General features: G+C 41.6%; 2 protein-coding genes across 7 annotated transcripts in view; both read left to right on the top strand.

Annotated features, from left to right (window-relative positions):
• The window catches only part of LOC103467690 (segment polarity protein dishevelled homolog DVL-1), a 34,524-nt gene extending 14,000 nt beyond the window's left edge, over positions 1–20,524 (top strand). Inside the window, exons 4-17 of one of the 5 annotated variants that reach the window (XR_014088261.1) lie at positions 2,969–3,087; positions 8,283–8,421; positions 9,644–9,737; positions 9,868–9,937; positions 10,021–10,160; positions 10,647–10,723; positions 11,957–12,024; positions 12,679–12,756; positions 12,854–12,988; positions 13,246–13,413; positions 13,493–13,708; positions 13,920–13,969; positions 14,909–14,947; positions 16,741–16,880. Coding sequence is in view for 4 of the 5 variants with exons in the window: in XM_081609166.1 (XP_081465292.1) it covers positions 7,921–8,083; positions 8,283–8,421; positions 9,644–9,737; positions 9,868–9,937; positions 10,021–10,160; positions 10,647–10,723; positions 11,957–12,024; positions 12,679–12,756; positions 12,854–12,988; positions 13,246–13,413; positions 13,493–13,708; positions 16,741–17,237 (1,845 nt within the window). In the remaining variant the exon portion in view is untranslated. Of the gene's footprint in view, positions 1–2,968; positions 3,088–7,644; positions 8,084–8,282; positions 8,422–9,643; positions 9,738–9,867; positions 9,938–10,020; positions 10,161–10,646; positions 10,724–11,956; positions 12,025–12,678; positions 12,757–12,853; positions 12,989–13,245; positions 13,414–13,492; positions 13,709–13,919; positions 13,970–14,908; positions 14,948–16,740 lie in introns of those variants that run through there. The other 4 variants (XM_081609165.1, XM_081609167.1, XM_081609164.1 and 1 more) reach the window with 4 other exon arrangements.
• Positions 20,525–20,654: 130 nt separating this feature from the next.
• tnfrsf9a (tumor necrosis factor receptor superfamily, member 9a) overlaps positions 20,655–23,840 on the top strand; it is a 6,759-nt gene continuing 3,573 nt past the window's right edge. The window contains exons 1-2 of one of the 2 annotated variants that reach the window (XM_008414299.3): positions 20,655–21,120; positions 23,517–23,683. In XM_008414299.3, coding sequence (XP_008412521.1) covers positions 23,539–23,683 — 145 coding nt within the window. In that variant the 5' untranslated portion in view covers positions 20,655–21,120; positions 23,517–23,538. Of the gene's footprint in view, positions 21,121–21,155; positions 22,267–23,516; positions 23,684–23,840 lie in introns of those variants that run through there. The other variant, XM_008414300.3, reaches the window with a different exon arrangement.

The raw sequence follows: 23,840 nt of genomic DNA, 5'->3' as shown, positions 1-23,840 counted from the left end.
TATTCATGCATTTCACGTGTTTGTCCGCATGAATAGCTTTATTTGAAAAATAGGTGTTTGGAGCTGAGAAAGGGACACACAACTGATGTGGCTGTGCTTGCTAATCCGGATTAAAGCACGCATCTCTATTTCCCAAGAGAGGGGCAGCAACGACAAGGGGAGAACGAAAGGGGGCGTAAATTAAAAGAGGGGCAGCATTTGTTCACCGCTGTATCTGAGATAATCTCCCCCCGGATCAGCGGCCATCGACACCTCTCGCTGCCGCCTAATCTGCGCCGCTGTTCGTATTTGCATGCATGCGCTGACCTGCGCCAGGTGCACCCATTAGCTCTTTGCAGCAGAAGCGTGTGAGCACGCCCCATTGAGCTCTTCATCCCGCTGAGTGAACACGGCAGACGCAGAGTCCTGTCTGCTCTGTTATGTTTAATTTGCATGGATTATTCACACACGCCGCCGCTGAGCTATGAGAGGTGATTGTTTTTAAACAAGGCTGGGTGATGTTTGAAAAGGAGAGATGTCATTTGAGGTTGTTTTCACACCTGATAGTCCGGTAGACTCGGTTTGATTGGGGAGCAAAATTGCAACATTTGTTACATTTTCCGCTTTCACACTGAGGTGGGTCAAACTAGCCTGTTCTCCACCTCGCCTGTTGGTGGCGCTCCAACTTGAATCACATAAGGAAATGACAGGAAAATCTCCAAAGAATACACAAGCGCAGCTTTCTTCTTCACAAAACGTAAAGAAAAACGGAGTGGTGTCAAATTTTACTGATGTCTTTGTCTTTGGTAAAAGACCAAGAGCCGTTTTTCCTACTAGCATTAGACTCTTGTTTTTGTTTTGATTGCATTTACCCAGAATGCACTGTGCTATAGTTCCAGCTTTTGGAATAGTTTCCGATCCATGTGCCGGCATGCTGATCGGGTTTTTTCCTACCGATTCTGATTCCAATCACCCATGAGGGCTGATTACCGATACCGATCACCAATACCGATCACATAATTATGTTTTTTTTTTTAATCATAAGCACTACCGGTTACATTATATGGAAAAAGGAACCATGAATTCACCTTAATTTAGACAAAAACTTGTTTTTAATAACTTTTTCCAAGAAAAAAACAAAACAGGCATTGTGCAAATTTGTACTGCTATAGGTAATACTATCTTTAACAGACTGAAAACATATGAAGGCTCTGAAGAGGCTAAATAATGCAAAGAGCCAAAATAAAACCTCTCAACATTGCCAAAAAAATTCAAGTATAAAACTTAACATTCAAAGGCAAAAACAGAATCCATTACAATAAACAATCCTGAGTTATTGAATGAAAACTTCCTGTTAGCAAGGCGGCTAGCTGATTACTGCTAGTTCTGATTGGCTGTTTCTGACTGAGCGGAGTAATTATGCAGAACAGGGAGGAGATAGATTATTTTTTCAGAGATTATTTGTCTCATGTTAGGACAGCGAAAGTTTTAATACGTATGTAAAATGTATTTTTTTAGGTTAGATGCTGCAGCTTTAAGCTGACGTTCAGTGTGAGAGTCACTACCAGGTGGAGCAGAAGCGGCGCTCCGTCTGTGAAATATTACTACCTTTAGCGTAGCAGCGGTTCAACAGCGAGAGCAGAACCAGCGTCTTACATCGCAGCTCGAAGACTTAAATAATTTTGCGGGTTATTTGTTTAGCTTTCTGACCGTCATGCTAATCCGGGTGAGTGTTTGTAGCTGTGCGCTGCTTTACCTGCTATCTGATCCTCCATGTCTTTTTTACTGCAGTGAGCCTTGATGTAGCCAAACTCCGTCAAGTATGGCATTGTTTTTATGTCGTATTGGCTTCATTGTGTTGATGCATTTTGAGTGCTTCAATTTTCCGCCGCAACATGCAAACTTCCCCATTCACTCAGTGCGTTATAGTTCCACACCGCTTAGGATTTGTTGCTGCACGTTTGCGCAGTGTGAAGGAAAGAGGAGACCAGCTGCACAGGCAGGCTGAGAAATGAGATGCAGGTGATCAGTTTGTGTGATCGGCAACAAGAGACCGTGATCAGCGATCACCGATCATACACTTTTTCACGGAAATCGGCCGATTATGATCAGTGGCCGATCAATCGGCACACCTCACATATACACATATATCTGGTGCGAGACACATATATATTGCACCAGAGTTCACTACAATCAAACCCAGACCTATTTTTTGGTCCACATCAGTTTGATTTTACATTCACACCTCCTCAAACGAATCGGAGTTTCTAGATAAACAAACTGGAGTTTGATTAAAGTAAACTAAACATGGCTCCCAGGGTGCAGATGCACACATTCTGCCTGTGATTGTTCATGCAGGTGTTTCTCACCTGCCTAAGTGTGTGTGACAGACAGTTGAGTTCTCACCAGCTTCAGGTTTCCAAGGAGCCCAGTGGCAGTTTGAGTCCCTTAACCCCCAGTGCCTGAGGCCGCCATGTTTCCAGCCCACCGACTGAATAACAATCCACACTCCTCCCAGACCTGAAGTACACAGGCCGGCCCGTTGCTTTGCCCACACCTGATCTACCACTTCTCACTTTTTACGTGATCTGTCACTCTTCCCCATCCGTCTCTCCCCAAATCGCGCTCCAGGCACCATCTGGGCTTTTCAATAGGTCTCATTAATACCAGCATTGTCTGGAACGGCTCCCTCTCAGGCTATCTGGTCATTAATGACACTTAGTGCGAAACACATCACATACCGCAGAACAATGCATCTGCTACTTTGGCCCCAGAGGGAGTGAATTTGAAACAGAGTGGCGATACGAGCAGCATATTCCCCTGCGGCCGAATGGCACAGGAACTGATATTGTAGCAGACAGAAGGACGCAGTAGCTGGAGGTTTAGTTTAGGAGTCGACTGGAGAGTTACTTCAAAACGCTCCGTGTGGCAGCGTTGTTTGAAAAGAAAAACAGACAAAAACCGAAGTATCCTGGTGTGTGTGTTGTAGTGCCAACGCAGTGAGCAGCCGCGACGGCCTGGACACGGAGACGGGGACGGAGTCTCTGCTGAGCCACCGCAGGGAGCGAGAGAGAGAGCGCGCACGCAGGAGAGCGAGAGAGACCGAGCGTGAGTATTACCAGACAGACGCAGATCGATGTGGAAAAAACATCTCATTATCTCGTCATTTCTTTGGTGTCATTACATTTCAGTATTTCCTGCTGTAATTTGTAAACCAGGGGTGTCCGAAGTCCAACCTCAATTCAGGAATTGAGCCAGTCTGGTCTGCAAACGTAGCTTGTTGATGGAGATGTACACTTTTTTTCTTTCATCTTTTAGGGCTTTTTTAAAGATTTTTTACAGAAATACAGCTCAGGAAAAACCTAAGAGCTCACTGCACTGAACCCCATTGTAAACCTCCTGGTTTTTCCACCAAATATGTATTCCTGAACTCTTCCTGAGTTAAAACATTAGTGTTGTTGTTTCTAAATGAATATGAACTTGTTTGTTTTGCATTATTTGAGGTCTGAAATCACTGCATCTTTTTTGTTATTTTGACCGTTTCTCATTTTATGCAAATAAATTCAAAATTTTTGCTTCCAATTTCAGAGACATGTTGTCAGTAAAAGAATAATGTTCATTTTACTCAAACATAAACCTAGAAAGAGTGGAATCAGAGAAGCTGATCATTTTAAGTAGTTTCTTAATTTTCTCCAGAGCTGTATAACATATTATTACTTACAAATTTTTTGCATTCACCTTAATTTCAAAGTCCACAACTATTGACCTACATTTACTCAAAAGTAAATCTTAAAGATCAAATAAAAACCAAAAAAGACAAAAACATAGAAACTGTAGGCCTTTCTTCATTTCATACTCTTCCTTATGTTCTGTATCTGCAATAATTTACTGATCCTTTTCCTGTATTTCAATAAAAATGAACATTTTAGTTTATTACTGAGTGGAAGCAGGAGTACCTGGAGAAAAACCCACACATGCACAGAGAGAACATGCAGGAAGACGCTGTGCTGGGATTTGAACCCAGGACCTTTTTGCTGAAAGGCTGTGGTCAGTAGTAACGGTTAATAAAAGCTTCACTGCAATTGGTTTCAGTACATTTGAATAAACCAAATCAAAACAAATGAAAGCAATTTTATATTTTACATGGGAACCATCTGGTTTCCACTTTACAGCAGCCAACTGTACAGGGTATCTGCCACATAAAATGGTGATTGTGGTCATAATGTGAAAAAAGTGACCAAGTTCAAGACACAGCGTATCTCTGCAGAAGCCCCTCGGGTTCCAGCGGTACGACTCGTTCTATAACCGCTTCACATTCTCAGGAGGAAGAAAATAAGAAGCGAATTAGTTCACTGTGGGTTAAAGCTTCTGGGATTTGCTGTCTTTCCCAATAATCATCTGCTTTCCACGTCTCAGGATTCTGATTTCCTCCTGCCAGCCACACACCAGTCTGTACGATGGTTAGATCTGGTCATAAGTTTGCTTTTTATGAAATATTGGGGGGGAATCTGCAAGAGTTGTTTCTGAAATACAAACCACTCTGACATGGTCAATCTGGAAATGATGTACTTGACTACAGAGAGGATTTAGGTGAAACATGAGTCACAGATTGGGCTGCTTGCTCTCTGCTCCTGCTGTTTACAGCTGAACTGGATTTCGCTCTCCCTCTGTGCGTCTCCCCCCCGTCCTCCTCGCAGCGAGCCAGGCTCCGAACATCCTGCGCCGCTGGCTCATTAACCCAATACTCATTAATTTATGTGGTGCAATTAGGATGACAGATCAGCATCAGTTTGGGGTTGTAGGAAGGGCTCTCACATGCTGGAACCACATTAAACCATATTATTAATGCAACTGCATGGATTAAGCCTCGTAAAAGTGATCACACTGCTTGAACTTTTCCATATTTTGCTGCGTTTTAGCCACAAAGTTGAGTACAGAACAGAGTAGAAGAAAGATCATTTCAGTTAACTTTACTCTAATACCCCCTGAATAAAATCAAATGCATTCAGAAGCCTCCTCATTTATAGAGTTAATCTGCATGCATTTTATTCTCTGTATAACCCATCTGTTCTCTCCCAGCCTCAGAGATTTGTCAGAAAATATTAATGAACAAACGGCTTCAGATGGATCATGGGTTAAAGATGTGGAAACGTTTAAAACAGGAACAAGTCATACGACAACTATTTTATCCAAAAATAGATTTGCACAGAAAGAGCCACTTAGCTGACAGAGAAGGAGCCTGAAGTCTGAAGAAGCTCAGGTTTGAGATTTAAGTTGACAAGATAATTATTATTCCTTCACTCTCCAAATCTGGAAGAGGAAAAACACTCAGAAAATATGTGGAATAAATGCTCTGGTCAGACGAGACCAAAGTTTGTCTTTTTGTGCCTCACTACAAACACACCATCTGCAGTGAAACACGGTGATGGCAGCATTATGCTGTGGGACTGCTGCTCTGTAGCAGGAGCAAGTGAAACTGATCAGAGTTGATGGGAAGATGATGGAACTAAAAATACACAACAACTGAGCAATGCTTGTTTTCTCTCCTTCTCTAATATGCCGACTATTTTCTTTGGTTCTGTTGTCCTTCAGTTCTTGTGAAATGTTTGTTATTTGGTAATAAGTGAGAAGCTAGATATCATTTACATACTAGAAATAAGTAATAAAAAGAATCCCAACAATATGCATACAGCCAGAGGTACAATAAAATGGTTTAGCTCAAAGCACATTCATCTGTTAGAATGTCCGATTGAAAATAGGTTTAAAATATTTAATTATTCAGCTTTTTATTTGGCTATTTTTATAGAAGGATGGGCAAAAATGTCCATCTGCAGATGTGTAAAAATAAAACTTACAGATTCACAAAATACAAACTCGGGAGGTGACATCGATATAAATACATGCCACATTTTTCAGATTTATTTCCCAGCTGTACCAGTATGTGCTATTTTTTGCTGGTCTGCCCCATAAAGTCCCAGTGGAGCAGCCTGAAGTTTGAGCTTTAGCTCGTGTAAATTCCTCTGCAGGACTCTCTCTCTCTCTCTGCATTCCCAGAGATTTATCTTCTAATACTCTGCTGGATTTTGTTGGGATCTTGATTTGGCAACAGATTCCTTCTCACTGCTGTTACAAGCAAACCGAACATCTGCTGTTTTGGCTTTGTTTTCGGGTGAGATGTAACCCAGACAAGCAAACTGGGCATCTTCCTGCATCCTCCACTCCAATTTCTGGTTACAACATCCTATGCGACTCTTCAGCGAAACCCAACCCGTCTTCCCCTTATTGCCTGCGTGTTTGTTAGAGCTAATTAAATGAAACCACCAGAGGGAGCCAAGATGGCCCCTGAGGGTTCACCAGCAGCTCAGCAGCTCATAAATCTGGCAAGCAGGGCCTGGTGAAATGTAATTCTGTTTGGCTGAGTGTGGAGAGCTGGATGTGAGGACATATGAAGCAGGAAGTGGCAGCGGCGCCCCACCTTGCTGCCTCGCTGCCGGCAGCATCATGATGAGCAGCAGGAATTTCCCCGACACCTTATCCACACGCTTTAGGTGATTCCTGCTTAGTGTGAGAACGATCGCTGCTGCACCGTGATGAGCCGTTTGTCGCTCCACCAAACTCATCCTGCCATGTTTGATGATTTAAAGAAAAAAATGAAAATGTTGGATATTTTACAGATCTCGAAGGATGTTGATTTCGCTATTTTTCAGGTGTGCAAATGTATAGAAAAAGAAAATGAGTCTGGAAAAAAATAGTGCTTATTAATTTTAGTAAACATTAACATGGTGCCCTCCCCTCCATTTTGTTTTCCCTCCGTCATACCTGTTTCTCTTCTTGTTTTGTTTCTTGTGTCCGACCTTCTTTCCTTACTTCCTCCCTTTATGCCCTTTACTTTTATTCCTTAATGTTCCTTCCTTCATTCTTACTTTCTTCATCCTCATATCCTTCCTTCCTAAACTAGTGAACTTTAATATCTTGGACATAAACACAGATGCACATAAATGTTTGGAAACATTTTTACATGAAAAATGTTAAGAAGCCAAAAAAAATCTCATTTCAATGCATTTTTTCTAATAAAAAGAGTAAAACGTATTGAGTGCTGCTTTTACATTAATTGTAATGATGTTCCCAGCTGTCTGGATTGAGGTCAAAGAAAACACAGCTAAGCCAAAGCACTTTTGCCAGTATTAAAGTATTAACAGAGAGCAGAAAGGAAAAGCAGCCTCTGAAATCAAACCGCTCTCTTTTCGTTTTAAAGGAGTCTTGCATTTCTTTTAATGATATAAGTGGTGTGTAATTATTTAAGCTTAAATAAAGTTGTTTTTACCTGGCTGCAGGTCGCCTATAATCCCAAAACCAGTGTTGTTTGTTGGAATCCTGTCGTCTGATTGGTCGGGGGCAGATTAGTGTGAGGGTCTACTGTATAGCTGCGTGCCATATGAGGAGTGAGCGAGGGACGGAGGGAGGAGGAAATACTTTCTCTTCACTCTTTACTCACTTTGTCACTTTGGGATGGACTTTCAGCTGAGGTGAGGTGACGTTAAACAACGATTCAGGATTCATTTACTGGAATTTTTTTGTCAAAATATATCATCGTAATGGTTATTTAGTTACAATTATTCACTTCCTATCAGTGTGTTATGAATTATGTGATATCTATAATTAATTTATTAACAGGTTAGTTGAGTTGACTGACTTTGAGGTAAAATGCTCACTTGATATCGAGGATTTCTGCTTATTCTCCTTATTGTCTCTGTTGTAGATGAGCTGTGAGCAGCCAGCTGGTGGCTGAGGCTTAGAGAGCGGCTGGCATCACAAAGACGCACATTTTCAGTCTGGCTCCGTGAACCTGCACACTTGTTTTTCTTTTTTTTTTTTTTTGCTCTGTTTTGTTGTCATATTGCGGGGGAAGAAATATGCCTGGGTGAGAATCCCGACCCGTTCATGTGCAGTAGCTCAGCTTTCGTCAGGGCCATGGAAACCCCGGCGTGGCTGGAATGTTTTACTCGCTCCAGGCGAAAACACGGGCGGCCACGCCTTTTTCGCTTCTTGACACCTTTCCGGCAAGTCCGCTGTTACCCCGAGACAGCGCCGCCTCAAAGGCAATGTACGTACGGACCGGGGCGAGAATTTCTCCAAACTTTAAGAGCTGCACTTCCAGTTTCCACTCTTAAAAACCTCTCCTGTGTATGTTTATGTTGCTCCCTGATTCCTGTTTTTCCCTCTCATTCTGATCCAAGCCTGCGATGAGCAACATGACCTCAGACTCTGACTCACAGCGCTTCTTCTTCTCTCTTTCTCTGCAGTCCCTCGCATCAACGGTCACTCTAAATCTGAACGCACCGCCAGGGACTCGGCCATGGGTTACGACAGCGCCTCGGTAATGAGCAGCGAGCTGGACTCCAGCTCATTTGTTGACAGCGAGGAGGATGAGGATGCCAGCAGGTAACGCGCCACCTCACATCATAAGATGAGATAACGATGCACACAAGTCATGGTGGGTCACATATGGTTCTGTTAATATGGTCAAACACTCAATAAATAAATTTTTAAAAATAATTTAATGTATCAAAGGGAAAAGAAGCTAACCAAACTGACCTGGTCCAGTTTGAAAAATAATTGTTTCCTAAAACTAATAAGTAGTATTGTAATAATTGTTTTTGAAATAATCAGAGTTGGAGGAGTTTTCCATTCTTCTTTGCTGATTTTTAAAAATTCAGGTGCAGTGAAGAGTTTTAGATCTAGATTTAAGTCTGGACTTTGAGTAGGCCACTGTAGGCGAGTTTGGACATGTGACAACATATGATTAATTACATAATTATTGCTTTATAATAAAATAGAAACTAAAAATGACAGACTTCTTTTGTTTGGACTTTTGGTTGTCTTGTTTCTCTCTGTGCTGCTTTGTGATGGATAGAAACGAATCGATCCATGTTCTTTTACTTCCGATACGATACAGATATCTGATTTAGTATCAGCCGATACTGATGTGATACAGCAAAACATTGCTGAAATGACTTAAAATATTACTTTTTTTAAAACAGACATAAATGTACTGATTTACAAATGTATTTGATAACTCTGCATCAGTGCAGCACATTGAAATACACCAGTAGCTTCACTAGCTTGATCGAACATTTAAAAACAACTTTAATTTGTTCAGTCAATAACAGCCATTGTAATATAAATAATAAAGAAACTGACTAAAGCAATAGGTTGACCACATGAAAAAAATAAACTGCAACAAACACATAATGTGAAATAAATAGTAAAGCATAGAATTACACTGAATAGATCTGCCTTTATCGATCGAGCTCATTCTCACCAATACCCCAAGATTTTTTTCAATATCAGGGCCGATTCAGATATAAATATTCAATTGGTTTGCCTCAATTAATGGACTGTAACTGTTTGTAAAATAATCCAAGTTTATTGTTTTGCTGTGGTTGCCTGCAAACAAAACATTACGTTTTTCCACTCAACCTCGACTCTCCCACGTATTTAATTATCCATGCCGACTGAAGTTGGCTCCCAAAAGACAAGCGGCTCAGGGACTGAAGCGGTGTTAGGTCAGCTTGCTTTCATCAACTTGGCCTTTTAATCGGCTGCGTCTCATTTCCCCTCTCGTTCTGTTTCTGAAACACCATTTTCCCTCTCTGTGTTTCAGGCTCAGCAGCTCCACAGAACAAAGTTCTTCTTCGCAGCTCATGCGCAGACACAAGCGGCGCAGACGGAGACACAAAATGGCCAAGATAGACCGGGTACGCACTTCTAAGCCCCGTCACCGCCAGAGCACAAATGAACGCTGACGCCGAGCAGAGGAAAGCGATGAGAGAGCTGATTGATATGGACTCCGTGTCACTTTTTATTTACCTCTTTCTCCCTTTCTAGTCCTCATCTTTCAGCAGCATCACAGACTCCACCATGAGCCTCAACATCATCACCGTCACACTCAACATGGGTAAATGAGATGTGCACTTTGCCTTTTTGTTTTTTCGTTGTTTTTTACTCCTCACACTTTTTTTCCCCTTTGCTTTTTGACAGAGAAATACAACTTCCTGGGCATCAGTATTGTAGGTCAGAGTAACGACCGGGGAGACGGCGGCATTTACATCGGCTCCATCATGAAGGGAGGAGCCGTGGCTGCTGACGGCAGAATAGAACCAGGAGACATGCTCCTGCAGGTACACATCCACTTTTACAAATCCTGTGATGAATTGAAAAATCATGATAAGTATCTGTCTTCTTCATGTGCACCAGTGACTCGTTAGCTGCCATAGTCAATGCGTCACAGATGAGGCGAAAAGGCATGAATGTGTCTACGTCTGTGGGTTTTAAAGCATATCAATAACCACATCTTATTCGCTTCCGTAGCAGGGCTTTTATGTTGCTGTTTTCCTTTGTGCGGTTTCCGTCTTGTGATCTCTGTACGTCAAGAGTTTTGTTGTTACGCATCGTCTGAAGCACGTGAAGGCTGATTGTATTTTCTGTGATCGCTGCATTTTATGTATGGTTTAGGATTTGTATGAATCTGAAGGCCTTAAAGCTCTTAACGCACCATTGTAAACAAAAACATCCAAGCTTCCTCTCTCACCAAATGTTCAAAATGATACTTAAGTCCTAAAAGCTGCACGGTGAAACCTGACCTTAATGTTTTGTATGTGAACCAGGTGAATGATGTGAATTTTGAGAACATGAGCAACGATGATGCTGTGAGGATCCTGAGAGAAATCGTTTCTAAGACTGGGTAAGAGCGTCAAACTCACTCAGTGACTGTTGGAGAACATCATCGATTCGTACAAAACTCTCTGTTTGTGCTGTGTAAAAAATATTCACACACAAGAAAACTTGCTAAGCCCGGGGTTGGGTGTTAGAGCAGTCATTCATCCAGCAGCCCGTCGTATTTTTGAGTTAAAAAATATTTAAAGTTCACAGGAAATTTGAAAATATAACTTGATAATAATGTGTTATTGAAAGACTGGAAGATTAATACCTGAACACCAACTATAAAGTCTAAAAAGACTTAAATAGAAAAGCCATAGTGAGCCTGGTGGGAGCACAAGCAAAGCCTGGTGACCCACCAGGCTTATAATACACTGGGGGAAACCTGCTTTAATCTGGTCAAAAAGTTGGATTTATATTACTACAGAATCATTTTTAAAAGATTTTTGAGGCATGAAGGCTGTTGCATATTTCCCTTAAATCTTTAGGCTGCATACATGCAATCCATATTTACCGTCACTCTCGTCAAGACTTGCTAAAAAAAAAACCTCCACTTTTTACTGAAGTGGTTTAATATAATCTTGTCTTTCCTATTTTTAAAATTAGATAACAGAAGTACATCTGTGTCAGATCATATAAATACTGATTAAAGGTTCAATGTTCAACAAAACAAAAACAATTTTGTTTTGTTCAAAATGTTGAACAAAACATTTTGTTTTGTTGAACATTTTGTTCAATGTTCAACAAAAACAATAAAATACAAATATTTTAAAAAGCTTCAGTTATGGGAATTGCTCTGGGTTTTTTCTAAATGTTACAACCGACTTTTCCCACAAATGCACTAAAATGAAATGTTGGATTTTTTTCTAAATATTTCAGCGTGAAATTATGCAGCAGCAATAAAAGATTCCCTTATTTTAATTTCTTGGCACATCTTTCACACAGATTTGAATAAATGTGAAGGCAGCTGTTAGTTTATGACCCATCAGGGTTTCCATAGCAACACCCAAACCTGCTAATGTATAATATTCATATACAGCTCCATCTACGATTAGTACTAAACTATTTTCCAACTTATTATTATTTAAATGTAATTAAATACAATCTAATAAATCTGATAACGTAAAGAGGAACAACAATTTTAATTTTCACACTTTGTCTTTTATTTTTTAATATTCTTTTCCACTCTTTTCAGTTTATACCTTATATTTGCAGATGTTTTTTTCCGTTTACTTATTTTTAAATTCTTCCTTTTTAGCCCTATTAGTCTCACTGTTGCCAAATGTTGGGATCCGTCTCCGCGGAGTTACTTCACCATCCCTCGTGGTAAGATCTTCCTCAGTCACCTATGGAGAGATGACGCTCCAAAAAGTATTCACACCTCTTGGACTTGGTCACATCACCACCACAAACTTCAGAGTACTTCAGCGTGTTTAGCGAAAACACAAAGTAATGCGTAACGGAAAAGTTTTCTGTGCATTTGTATGCATCCCCCTGCATACGGCCTTACCGGGCGTTTGGGCGTCTCTGTTAAAAGAAAAGCGCAGCCGCAGCATGACGCTGCAACTTTCCAGCAGTCTGCTCAGAATGGCATGCAGCGTTAGTTTTCTGAAAGTTTGCATGAAACTTCCGTTTTCTTCTAAATTAATCGTCGTTTTCTGCGTCTTTACATGGCATGTGGCTTCAACCAGAACTTCCTCTGGCTTCTTTAAGACGGTGGCTTTCTGGTTGCTTCTTTTACATAATCATCCTCTTGTTTGTAGTCAGATTAAACGCATATGATCTTAAGCTAAATAAAATCCACAAATTCTTCTTTTACATCACAATTACCCTGCTTTATGTTGGTCTGTCACATAAAATCCCAAGAAAAGGCTCTTAAATTTGTGGTTGCAGTGAGATAAAATTAAACAAGGGTGTAAATATTTTTGCAAGGCAAAATGTCAAGTTAGTTACCTGAGCATTTTTGTTTAATACGCTCAGCGGAGCCAGTGAGACCCATCGACCCTGCAGCCTGGATTTCTCACACCACAGCCCTGACGGGACCTTATCCACATTACGGTAGAGACAGCCAAAGTCTTCTTTATTACTTTGAGAGTAATAATTCGGATTCTGATAAATACATATGTATTTTTCCCCCACTCTTTCTTTATCTCAGAATTTGATGACCTGCCGCTGTCGGTCGGTAAAACAGACATGGCAACCATTGTGAAGGTGATGCAGCTGCCTGACTCTGGCCTGGAGATTCGCGACAGGATGTGGCTGAAGATCACCATCGCCAATGCCGTCATAGGTGAGAAGAGCAGAGCAAGACGTTAGAAGCACATGCATTCTGTGGTTTTAAAGCCAATTTACTGTAAGTCGCACAGAATTGAACAGGAACTACAAAAGATATTCACTACACACAACGCTGTGAGCTGTGATGGTATCAGAATTACTAGTGCTTGCACATTGTAGTCTCTGGGGTCACTTTGTTGTGTCAGCAGCATTTCCAGCGTGTGTGTCGCAGCTGGAGCCACCATGTCTGCGTGTTTGTGTCGCTACGTTTAGGTGCTGATGTGGTGGACTGGCTTTACTCCAGAGTGGAAGGCTTCAAGGACCGGCGAGATGCAAGGAAGTATGCGAGCAGTCTGCTGAAACACGGCTACCTGAGACACACCGTCAACAAAATCACCTTCTCCGAACAGTGCTACTACACATTTGGGGACCTCTGCCAAAGTATAGACGCTTATTCCTTCATAACTGAGCCCCTCTGTTACTTCTTTATGCTTATTTGATCCTTCTCTCCCACTTTAAGACATGGCGTCACTCAATCTGAATGAGGGATCCAGTGGCGGAGGCTCTGAGCAGGACACGTTGGCGCCGCTACCTCCCACCACCAACCCCTGGCCTCTTGGCGGGCAGCCGTTCCCTTACCCTCCGTTTACGTCGGCGCCCCCCTGCTTCCCGCCGGGATACTCCGACCCGTGCCACAGCTTCCACAGCGGGAGCGCCGGCAGCCAGCACAGTGAGGGTGAGCAGCTACGAAGGCGCAAGACGGGCCCCCTCGGTTTTCCATCAGTGAATCATTAATTAATGTAATCTGACTCAAACTGTCTGTGTCACATGACGTCCGTGTTAGCAAGCGTGTGACTCATGCTTAACGCTAGCCGCGCTGGCCCTTGCTGATTGCCTTCTCCATCGTTCAGTCTGTGTTTTCTAAAACGCGTCTTGTTGTCGTCAAGGTCAGTCATGAGCGCGTTGAGTCACGCAGCGGACAGCTCTGCAGTACTGGGTGTGTACAAAACGCTAAAAGACATCTGATCAGCCGGGTGATCCCGAATCACAAGCAAATCCCATCTGTTTCGCCATGAGTTCTCAGATGATCTTTTGTCTAAATGTGCTGGTGATGCATGATTTCTTTTCTTTTTTTTTCTTTTGCATTGAAAGAGCGAAGAGAGCCCGAGGGATTTCGGGGGGGATGGAGTGGGAATGTTAAACTGATCAATTCATCTAGCTATGGGTTTGTTTTTCATCATTGTGAGTGATTCATCTAAGCATGGCCATATCTTGCTTTCAGCCATTCTTTTCACCCGTCTCTGCAAGAATGGAGAAAACAAACGTAAGAGAAAGGAGGGATTGCCGCTACGCTGCAAAAGCACAATAAACCTACCAAATAATTTCAGTCTAGTTTCTAGAGCAAATATCTTTGTACATTTGAAATAAGACAAATTTGACTCACAATTATCTTTTAGGCAAGATATAAAAGCTTGTTTTTAAATCAGTAATACCGATTTATTGGGAAAGTGACAAATTATTTCATTTCACTAACAAGCTATAATTTCCTTATATAAATGAAATAATCTGCCAGTAGAGCTAATACTTTTTCATCAATATTAAGGAATTATTGACTGAAAATAAGCTCCTATATTTTGCTTAAAAGTTACTCATGTTAGTTTTGTCTTATTTAAAGTGTACTAAGATATTTGCACTAGAAACCAGACCAAAACTACTTGGTAATATTTTGTGGGGTTTTTTGCATTGTATTTATGCTAGAACATAATTTGTTTAGTCATATGCATGTGTTTGTTCTCATTGGATTATAAGGCAGGGACAGGAAAGCAGCAGGAAGCAGTTAGTTGAAAGGCAGTGGAGCAGGTTTAGGATGGGGACGTCGGGCCGGTGAGGTGTGTGTAATCCTGTTGTTCCCTCTGTTTCTGCTGGGCTACGGTAGACTGAAGGAGGAGGTAGTCCCAGGACACTGGGGGAACCGGTAAGCCTGCTAACCCCCTCTCCTCCTCCTCTTCCTCCTCCTCATCTTCCTCCTCTGCTGCTCTTCTCACTCACCATCCCTCCGTCCTCTCATCTTTTTCTCCCACACTCAGCATTCTCCACCTATCATACCGCAGCTTTAAGGTTTTCTCCTTCTTCCCTTCTCCCCCCATCCTTTGCCAGCTCCGTGATTTTTTCTGTTCCTGTGTATCCTTTGTGTGACTCTCCTGACAGCCGATTCCTCCCTCTCTGCACCGTTGGGCATGCGTTTGTTCTGTGCGCTGGGAGGTGCATGATGCAGGATGATCAATCTTGAGGCTTGTGCTGCTAGGGGACAATCATGCACCACTTTACCCAGTACTGTTGGGCTCATTGCAGAAGTTGAAATGTTGTTTTTGCAACGTGTGGTACACCTCCATCAGTGTAAGCAGCACAGCTGCGCTAAAACCGCCTTTTTTGAGGTGAATTTGATGATCTACATAGTAAGTTACTGAAACTAGTTGTGCTTTTTCTGATGCTGGTGTGTCACTGGTGTGTATGTGCAGTGCCTTGCAGACATGTTCAAGCCACTTGACCCACTTCATGATGCATTACAACCACAAATATCGTATTTATTGAGATTTTATCTTATGAATCAACATAGTAGAGCACTGTGGTGGATGACTGGTTTCAGGTTTTTAGACGTATTTACATCTGAATGTCTCTACCAGCTTCATGGAGACTTTTTTTTTCTGAAACTGGCTGTAGATTTGTTATTGAATTGTGGGGTAGAGACTTTGACTAGACCATTCAAACACATAAAAATGCTTAGATTACATAAGTCTTTTGTAGCTTTTCTGTGTGTTTTGGGTTGTCTCATGTGTGTTTTTCACCCTGTAACATGTTTTTACCCTGAATCCATCTGCCCATATAATCTGATCCCCATCCCTCTTTCCGCCCCCACAGCATTATGCTGCCACAACCGAGTTTCACTGTGGGGATGGTGTGTTGATGGAGATGTGCATGTAGCGTCTACTTGTTGGCCAAAACATTAATTTTCCATTTCATGTGCCTCAAATGGGTCTTTTGTAGTAAAAATGTGATACTAATGTAATATGATTATGATTTTTGATGGAATAATTCCACTAAATATCCACAAAAGATGAGTCCAAAACAACCAGTAATATTTTTTATGTCTTTTTTTTATTTATTTATTTTAAAACCATTTGCTTTTTCAGAATTAGATTTATAGTCCATGGCTTTGAGCCCAAAGAAAACGTTTGACTTTGATTTCAAGTGAAATTCCAAAACTATTTTATTTCTTATCATAAAATAGAGTTTTCTGGTTGCAATGTAACAATTTGTTAAAGAAATAAAAATTCAAGTGGTGTGAATGTTTTTTCAAAGCGCTGCTTTCACTGTGAATGTTTCAGTGTCTTTAGAAACAGCAGCTGCAGGATGATTTAGTTGTGGTGGATCTTTAAGCTCAAACCTTTGACTTAATCATGTTTGCTCTTGACTGGTGACTCTTTCCTAGATAGCCTTAAAAATATGTCACATCTTAAACAATAAGCTTTAACGTACATTATCCGGTTTACAGTTTCAGCTGACAAAATCTCCTCTAAGCTGTTGTTTAATGTGTGACCTTTTACTATTTTCCCGCAATGAGTTTCTGGTTCTGAGTCAGCTCCACCTGATCTGGTGCAGCTGCCACTCAGTGTGTTTTGGGCCGTTTTCTGCAAATGTTGCAAAAGGCCCGCTTGAAACATCTTTTTTTTTTTCTTCTTCTTCCTCTCTTTTTTTTTTTGTCAACAGGAAGTCGAAGCAGTGGATCGAACCCCAGCGCAGGCAAAGACAGACGCTCCCCGCAGGAGAAGGCTCAGAGGACGACGTGCTGCGAGTCAGAGCCGGGCGTCCGCGGAGCGAGGCGGGGCGACCGCTCCGCCAGCCAGATGAGCCACCATAGCCACGCCAGGTCGAGCCTGAGCCACAGCCACTCGCACAGGAGCCACTCGCTGTCCCAGAGCAACCACCCCTCCTTCGGCTACAGCCACACCCCCTTCACCCAGCCGGGGCCGGGCTCCTGCGCGCAGAGCGAGCGGAGCCATGCCTCCTCCTACGGCCCCCCAGGCTTGCCTCCCCCTTACTGCCTAGCTCGACTCGCCCCCAAGCCCTCGGTGAGCAGCAGCACGCCACCCGGAGCGCCGCCGGGGAGGGAGCTGGCGTCCGTCCCCCCGGAGCTCACGGCCAGCCGCCAGTCGTTCCAGCACGCCATGGGCAACCCCTGTGAGTTCTTTGTGGACATCATGTGACAGGACAGTGCCTTCATAAACAAAACAAAAACACAGTGAGCACAAAACAATCCTCCCTGAACTCACTTGCGTGTTTTTCTTTTTTCTCCTCAGTCGATTGAGCGCCCTTAAAGCTGCGGTGTGTAACTTTTATAAAAGACGTTCGTCGGTATTTTATTCCTTAAAACTGTCAGTGTGTCGTGACGGTACAGAATGAGACGGATAAAATGTGAAATGTTCAGCTTCCTCTATCTTTTCCCAGATCTATCTGCAAAAATGCAGAGTTCAGTCAGAAACAACCAATCAGAGCCAGGAGGAGGGACTTAGCGCTGCCCATCAGCTCATGTACCCACTTCTCACACTGTCCTCCTTGCCCAGCCATGAATATTTAGTTTAATTAGCAAAATCAATATACAGATAAAAAATTAAATGCACCAACAAATCGACCCAGATTTCCTTCATGTTGGGATCGGCTGAATGTGACGCCGTCTGGAAATGAACCGCTGTCTGCACGTTTGTAGAAACCAATACTGACTCTACTGTTACCAACTCACTGGCTTTCTTGCTAAATTTATTAACATTTCAGACAAAAAAAAATTTGTTTTGGCCAAAATTAGAATCAACAGGTCAAGTTTTTTTAAAGATTTTAACCAGAAAACTGGAATCAGTGCAGGAAGAGGCAAAAACCCTATAAGCTTATATAAAGTCACCACCTAAATATTATAGAGAAAAATATAATCCAAGAATACAATCCCTCATCAGTCGATCATAAATTTATTAAATACAATCATATTGAAAAAATAAAAACACCTGTAAAGCATTAATGAAATTTTTTTATAAAATATGTGATAATGAAAAACATTACACAACTTTTAATGGACTTTTACAGAATACTAAGGCTAGTTAGCATGTCCACTTTTGATAGTGGATTAACAGTTTTCCTTTAACAGTAAGTTTTTTGAGCAGCACATGGCCGAGCCTGATTGACAACACTTAGACCTTCCTCCTGGCTCTGATTGGTTGTTTTTGGGAGTGGTGCATTTCTTTACACAGCAATAGCAACACTAGCAGGAGGTAGAGGTCTCATATTAGCCTGTCACAACATGGTGACAGTTTTAGTAAATGTATAAAGAACAGATTTATTTTTTAATAAAAGTTACGTGCTGCAGCTTTACGTTCAGAATGTAGATACCACCCGGGCCCCTCCGTGGCCCCTCAGCTACCTGATGTCTGCAGACAGGAACGGGCTGCGTTAGCACAAAGGAAGGATTCCTCTCGCTATAAGCACAGGTGCTCCACCTGAACCCCTCCTGCCCCCCACGCCCCTTTTTCTACAGACATGTACAGTTTGTAAAACGTTAGTTCTGTTCGGTGTGGTGATTCTTCGAAGCTGCCATGCAGTCAATCTGGGGTAAAACCTCGGACGTCGTCTGTTCAGCGAGACCTTTACCTTTGCTGGACCTGGATCTCAATCCCCAGACCCAGACCCAAAACTCCGGACCCACGTCTGTTTGTGTCTCCGCCGTTTCTGGGGCTTCGTCGCCAGCAGCTTGCCTGAGCTCCGACTTGCCAACACTAACCGTGATCTGTGGACCCAACAACCGGCTGCCAGTTTGACCAAGGCTGCGTCCTGCATGTCTGAACTGCTTTAAAGAAATTTTATGAATTTGTTTTGTTTGAAGTATTAACTAAGCTGGAGGGAAGGAGGTTCCCTCTTGTTCTAAAGGATGAATCCGTACACTGGAAGATTTTGTGATGTTATTTATGTGGTCATGTTGCGTTGATGATGTTGTCGCAGTTTGTCTCCTCTAAGCTTCCTGACAGACAATCAGACATCACCCTTTGTGAATCAGAGGCCACTTTCCACTTTCTCAGCCGTTCGCTGTCAAACATGCAACAGATGTCAAAAGTCTGCACACCCCGTAACTGCAAAAGGTTCTAAATAAACCATTTTTACAACCTTTCCCACCTTTAATGTAAAAATATTTTCTCTATTATTCACCTGGAGAACAAATAAATCTGTCAGAAGGTAAAATATACTAAACATAAATGCAGCAATAACCCGGTTGCATAAGTTTCCACAACATTGAATGATTCATGAGTTCATATCTGACATGAATTATAGAGAATTTCATGAACGTCAAATCAATTTCAGCTGTGCCAGAAGGATTTTCCTCACATTATTCAGCTAAAGCAGAAGCTTAATGAGAGAACAAAAGACCTTAACAATGTCACTGTACAGAGGTACTTTTTCAGAAGAAAAGTACCAAAAAATAACAGCTTTATGTTTACGTAAACATAAATCAGTAGTTGGAGAAAATAAATAACACTTGTAATGTTTTTTTTTTTTACATGACAAAAGGTTGATGCGGTCTAGCAACAACCTGAATTAAAGCTCCAAAAATCCTGTGGACAAACAAACTCACACAAAATGCAAAACATAATGAAAAACACAACAGTGCCCAAACAGGAAACTGTAAAAAAAAAAAACACTAAAGGTGGAAAAAGTTCTGAAATAATTGATCAAATTGTCACATTTTCACGTCACGAAAACCTTTCATTTCACCAGGAGTGTGTGGACGTTTTACATCCTCTGCGTTGTTGTTCCCATCATGTGAGGCGACTGAACCTGGACATTTCTAACACTTTGATTAAAGCACAGCGACATCAGCAGAAATGTGAGCACAACTATTGAACTGCCAAAGCAGTTAGCTTAGGGGTGGGCAGCTCCAGGAACTTTTAGATGTGTCTCAACTTCAACACACCTGAGTCAAATAATGAGGTCGTTAGCAGGACTCTGGAGAACCTGACTGCACTGAGGAGGTGATTCAGCTATTGGATTCAAGTGTGTTGGACCAGGGAGACATCTAAGAGTTGCAGGACACCGGCCCTCCAGGACCAGGATTGCCCACCCCTGGCAAAGCCGGTGAGAGAAGCCGGCGCCTCGCATTACGTGGTGGATCGTTCTTTCTTATGTCAGAGCTGTTTATGTTGCCAATTTTCTGTTTGTTTGTGATTCTCATCATTTCACATGAGTTTAAAGTGACTTCAAGGGGAATCCTGGCCAACAGAATAACCAATCCCCTTGCAAAACAACAGCAAACCCCTGTCACATCTACTTAATGAACATCTACAACAGGGAAATAACACTCTAGTTTTATGAGCACTTTTTCATTTTGTCTCTCCCTTTAAGTATGAAACACTGTTTGCAATCAAAGCTTTCTCTTTCATTTTGTTTCGTTACAAAAGAAGAATAAAATGTACATAGAAATTTATTATATATAAGAATTAAAAATATATCTGTTCAACTTTTCGTCTTTATTGTCGGACATTGAACTGAAACGTCCTTTTCTAATCTTGCACATGATAAATCACTGGAATGATACAAACACTCTGTTGCTCAATTGTCGACGTCCCAATTAATTGGTCACAGATGAAGAAATAAACAAATTTCCTCAGCAAAATCTAATTATTTTTTATTGAAGATTTGAATGAGTTTAGGGGAATTCAGAACCCTGATTGATAGTTCTATGTTTTTTGAAAGCATCAGAACGTTTTGTTTAATAACTTTTAAAGTTTTTCAGTAATTAAGTGAAGCATTCCTTCAGTGTTTCTGTGTATCTGAGGGTTCCGGGTCCAGGAGGAGGAATCCTCGGCGATCCGTCCCTCTAACACTTTCCAGCTCGTTCTGGAGCGAGGAAAGGGAAACCTTTTTCCAACTTCTATTCCAAACTCCTCCCATAACAGAGCTCCTAAATACTAAGACTATTAGCTTAGCCGCTCTTTAGTGGAACCCAATGCCAGCAGTTCAGTATTCTAGATCTAGATCAACATCAGCTATTAGAGAAGTTAAAAACAGATCCAAAACTGAGAGATTTGCTCTGTCTTTACGGCATCGCTGCAGGTGAGGCACCAAACGTTTTACTGTTGTAACCTGAAGGTGCAGTTAAGATGCATTTTAAGCTGATTATGGTTAAGGTTGGGAAAGTTGACAGATTTCTTAGACAACCGGGTCAGAACATGTCCAAAACTGCAGCTCTATTTATATATATATATTTTTAAAAACTGGTTCAATGAAGGTGCAGGCTGAAGGTCATGTGGTCTGATCCAAAAGATGACTTGACTGTAGCTCAGGCAGCTGGAGATGCAAATTCTGGTTTTGATGGAAAATGATAAGAAAATAACGCAGTTTTACTGAGCTGCGCTGACCCCTGTCCACCATCCAGCTCCACAACTTCTGCTTTACCATCCTATCAGATTTTACTTTCACATAAAAGCCAAAACCTCATCTGGAAAGCTTTAGTAGCCTTGCCTATTAAAATTAATTGAAGACTCCTGCATCAAGATTGAAGTGTCAACTGCATTAACGCCACAAGATGGAGACACTCTGCACTAACAGTGAAGCAAAGGTTTAATTTCTCACTAGAAAATGTAATTTGAACTTAATGTTTTGGCTCCAACGATGCTCCAATGGGAAGAAAATGGTGGTAAAAATACTAAAAAAAAAATAATACCAAAAACGCGCCACACCAAACGTGTCATAATCTCATCTGCGTTGACAGTTCACGTTAACACCCCCCTGCGTGGAAACTCCGAGCTGCGTGTACTTTCCCAGTGGGTAGACGTTACTTTCACAATGCTCAGACACCAAACTGCAGCCGTAGAGAGAGACCACCAGTTGACTGAGCCCACCAACCACACGCGCGCACAGACACGTACAGACAGACAGAAAGAGCGCGCGCGTGAGAAAAAGCGTCTCCACGCTCCCACTCACGAGAGGGGCGTCAGTGGTCAGGAAGGAAGTGACATCACTCAGCTGCAGAGGCAGATTAAACAGCGCGTCGAAATATCAGAAGCGACCTATTTCGAACGCTCGCGTCTTCAAAATTAAAAGCGCAAATAAAAATAAGTTGTCCTTTTCTGTCGGAGCTGACGCGACTGCCGCCGAACCTACATGTCAGCCTACATGCAACTACATGCAGTCATTTACCAGCAGGCTGAATGTTACTGCTGCTGCTTACCGAACGATTTAGGAGTATTTCCCAAGTCGGTATGTTAATCGGAGGGGGGGAGTTTACACTGTCTGACAGCGGGCAGGGGGCAAGGGGGCGTTTAGGGGTAAGAGTGGGAAGTGTTTCTGAGACAAGTGTTAGAAGAGGTGTTCACTTTTGACATCATACTTGTGCAATCTGTACATAGAAGGAGGTGAATCAATACATGCGTGTTTCTTTAGAAGGTCAAAGATCATCTTTTATATGTCAGGGGAAGATGATGAGAAAATGACAAAGAGGTGATTTGGTAATGATGTTTACATTGTTTATAGTTTATCACCTGATGGCATGTCATCTTCATAAATTTCCCCACATTTAAGACACTTACTGGAAGGAAACAGTCTTTTCAGAGGAAATAGATAATAATTGATTTTAGGTTGATTTATTCTCATTTTAAAACAAAAATGACTCACATTGTGCTTTTATTTTCAGTTTTGCTATCTCAAAACAATGTGTGATTTAGCCTGGAAGCCTGGATTTTTTTTTTTAATTTCAAGCTTAATCAGTGTCACATGATGTGAAGAGATCATAAGTTGTATTTCACATAATTCATCATAATTCATCTTGACTCAATACAATGAAAACATCAAAAGACGTGTATGATAATCTGTATTTAAATCCACTGAATCTATTGTGTGGCACAGTTTAGGTTTTTTTTTGTTTTCTGTTTTAATTGCTGTGGACTCAACAAGTGAAAAGTTGTTAAAGTCTGGAAAGCCAGGACCGGAGATTTAAAAATCAGAGACATGTTTGACCTCATTTTCCAGCTGTAACAAGGAACGGAGTGAAATAAAATGTCTCAGACAGATGGAAACAGAAGGAACTTAATTGATCCAAGTTGTCACAAAAACATTCAGTAAAGCATCCACACATATGACATATTTTATATCAGAGTGTTTGTTCTGCTTTTCAATTTGCAACACATTTCCACATCTTTACATCGTTTATTGTGCCTAACGTTCACTGAAATGTTTTTTTTCTCTCTTTTTAAAGTGATAAAGAAATGCAATTTTTATTTTATTTTAATTTAACTTGTGTTTAAAGGTTTTTTTAAAAAAAAAGACCTTCCAGGCCACGCCCCCTCCTAGTCATAAAAGCCGAGCCCAGCTGGTGGTGGGCTGAGTCTGAACAGAGAGAGGCTTACAAGTCAGAGCTTCAGCTGGATACAACTTCATCTGAGTGAAGCTGATAGATTCTAGATTAACAAACCAGAAAAAGCAAACATTTATTTTTTTGGATTATCACTGAGGTTTGGGAGCTGACACTTCAGGATGGCCGGGTTCTTCTGGATGCTGGGTCTCGCTCTTCTCGCTCAGGGCTTCCTGTGTATCCTTGGAGACGTTGAAGTTGGCTGCAAGAAATGGGTTCCAGACACAGAGGACAAGGGCTCCGTTAAGTGTATTGAATGTCATCCTGGTGAGTGGAAAATCAAAGAATGAAACAATATTTTGTCAGTTTTACGCATGTTATAAAGGACTGTGTAATTAGAAGGAATGTAACAAGAATAAAACCTTAAAAAAATGCAGTTCATATTTACAATGTGTGACATGTTTGATTTAAAAAAAAAAAGGCA

This window comes from Poecilia reticulata, chromosome 7 (assembly GCF_904066995.2).
Source record: "Poecilia reticulata chromosome 7, P_reticulata-male-v2, whole genome shotgun sequence".
Taxonomy (NCBI): domain Eukaryota; kingdom Metazoa; phylum Chordata; class Actinopteri; order Cyprinodontiformes; family Poeciliidae; genus Poecilia; species Poecilia reticulata.
Note: the sequence above shows the minus strand (reverse complement) of the source record. Positions and strands in the feature narration are given on the sequence as shown.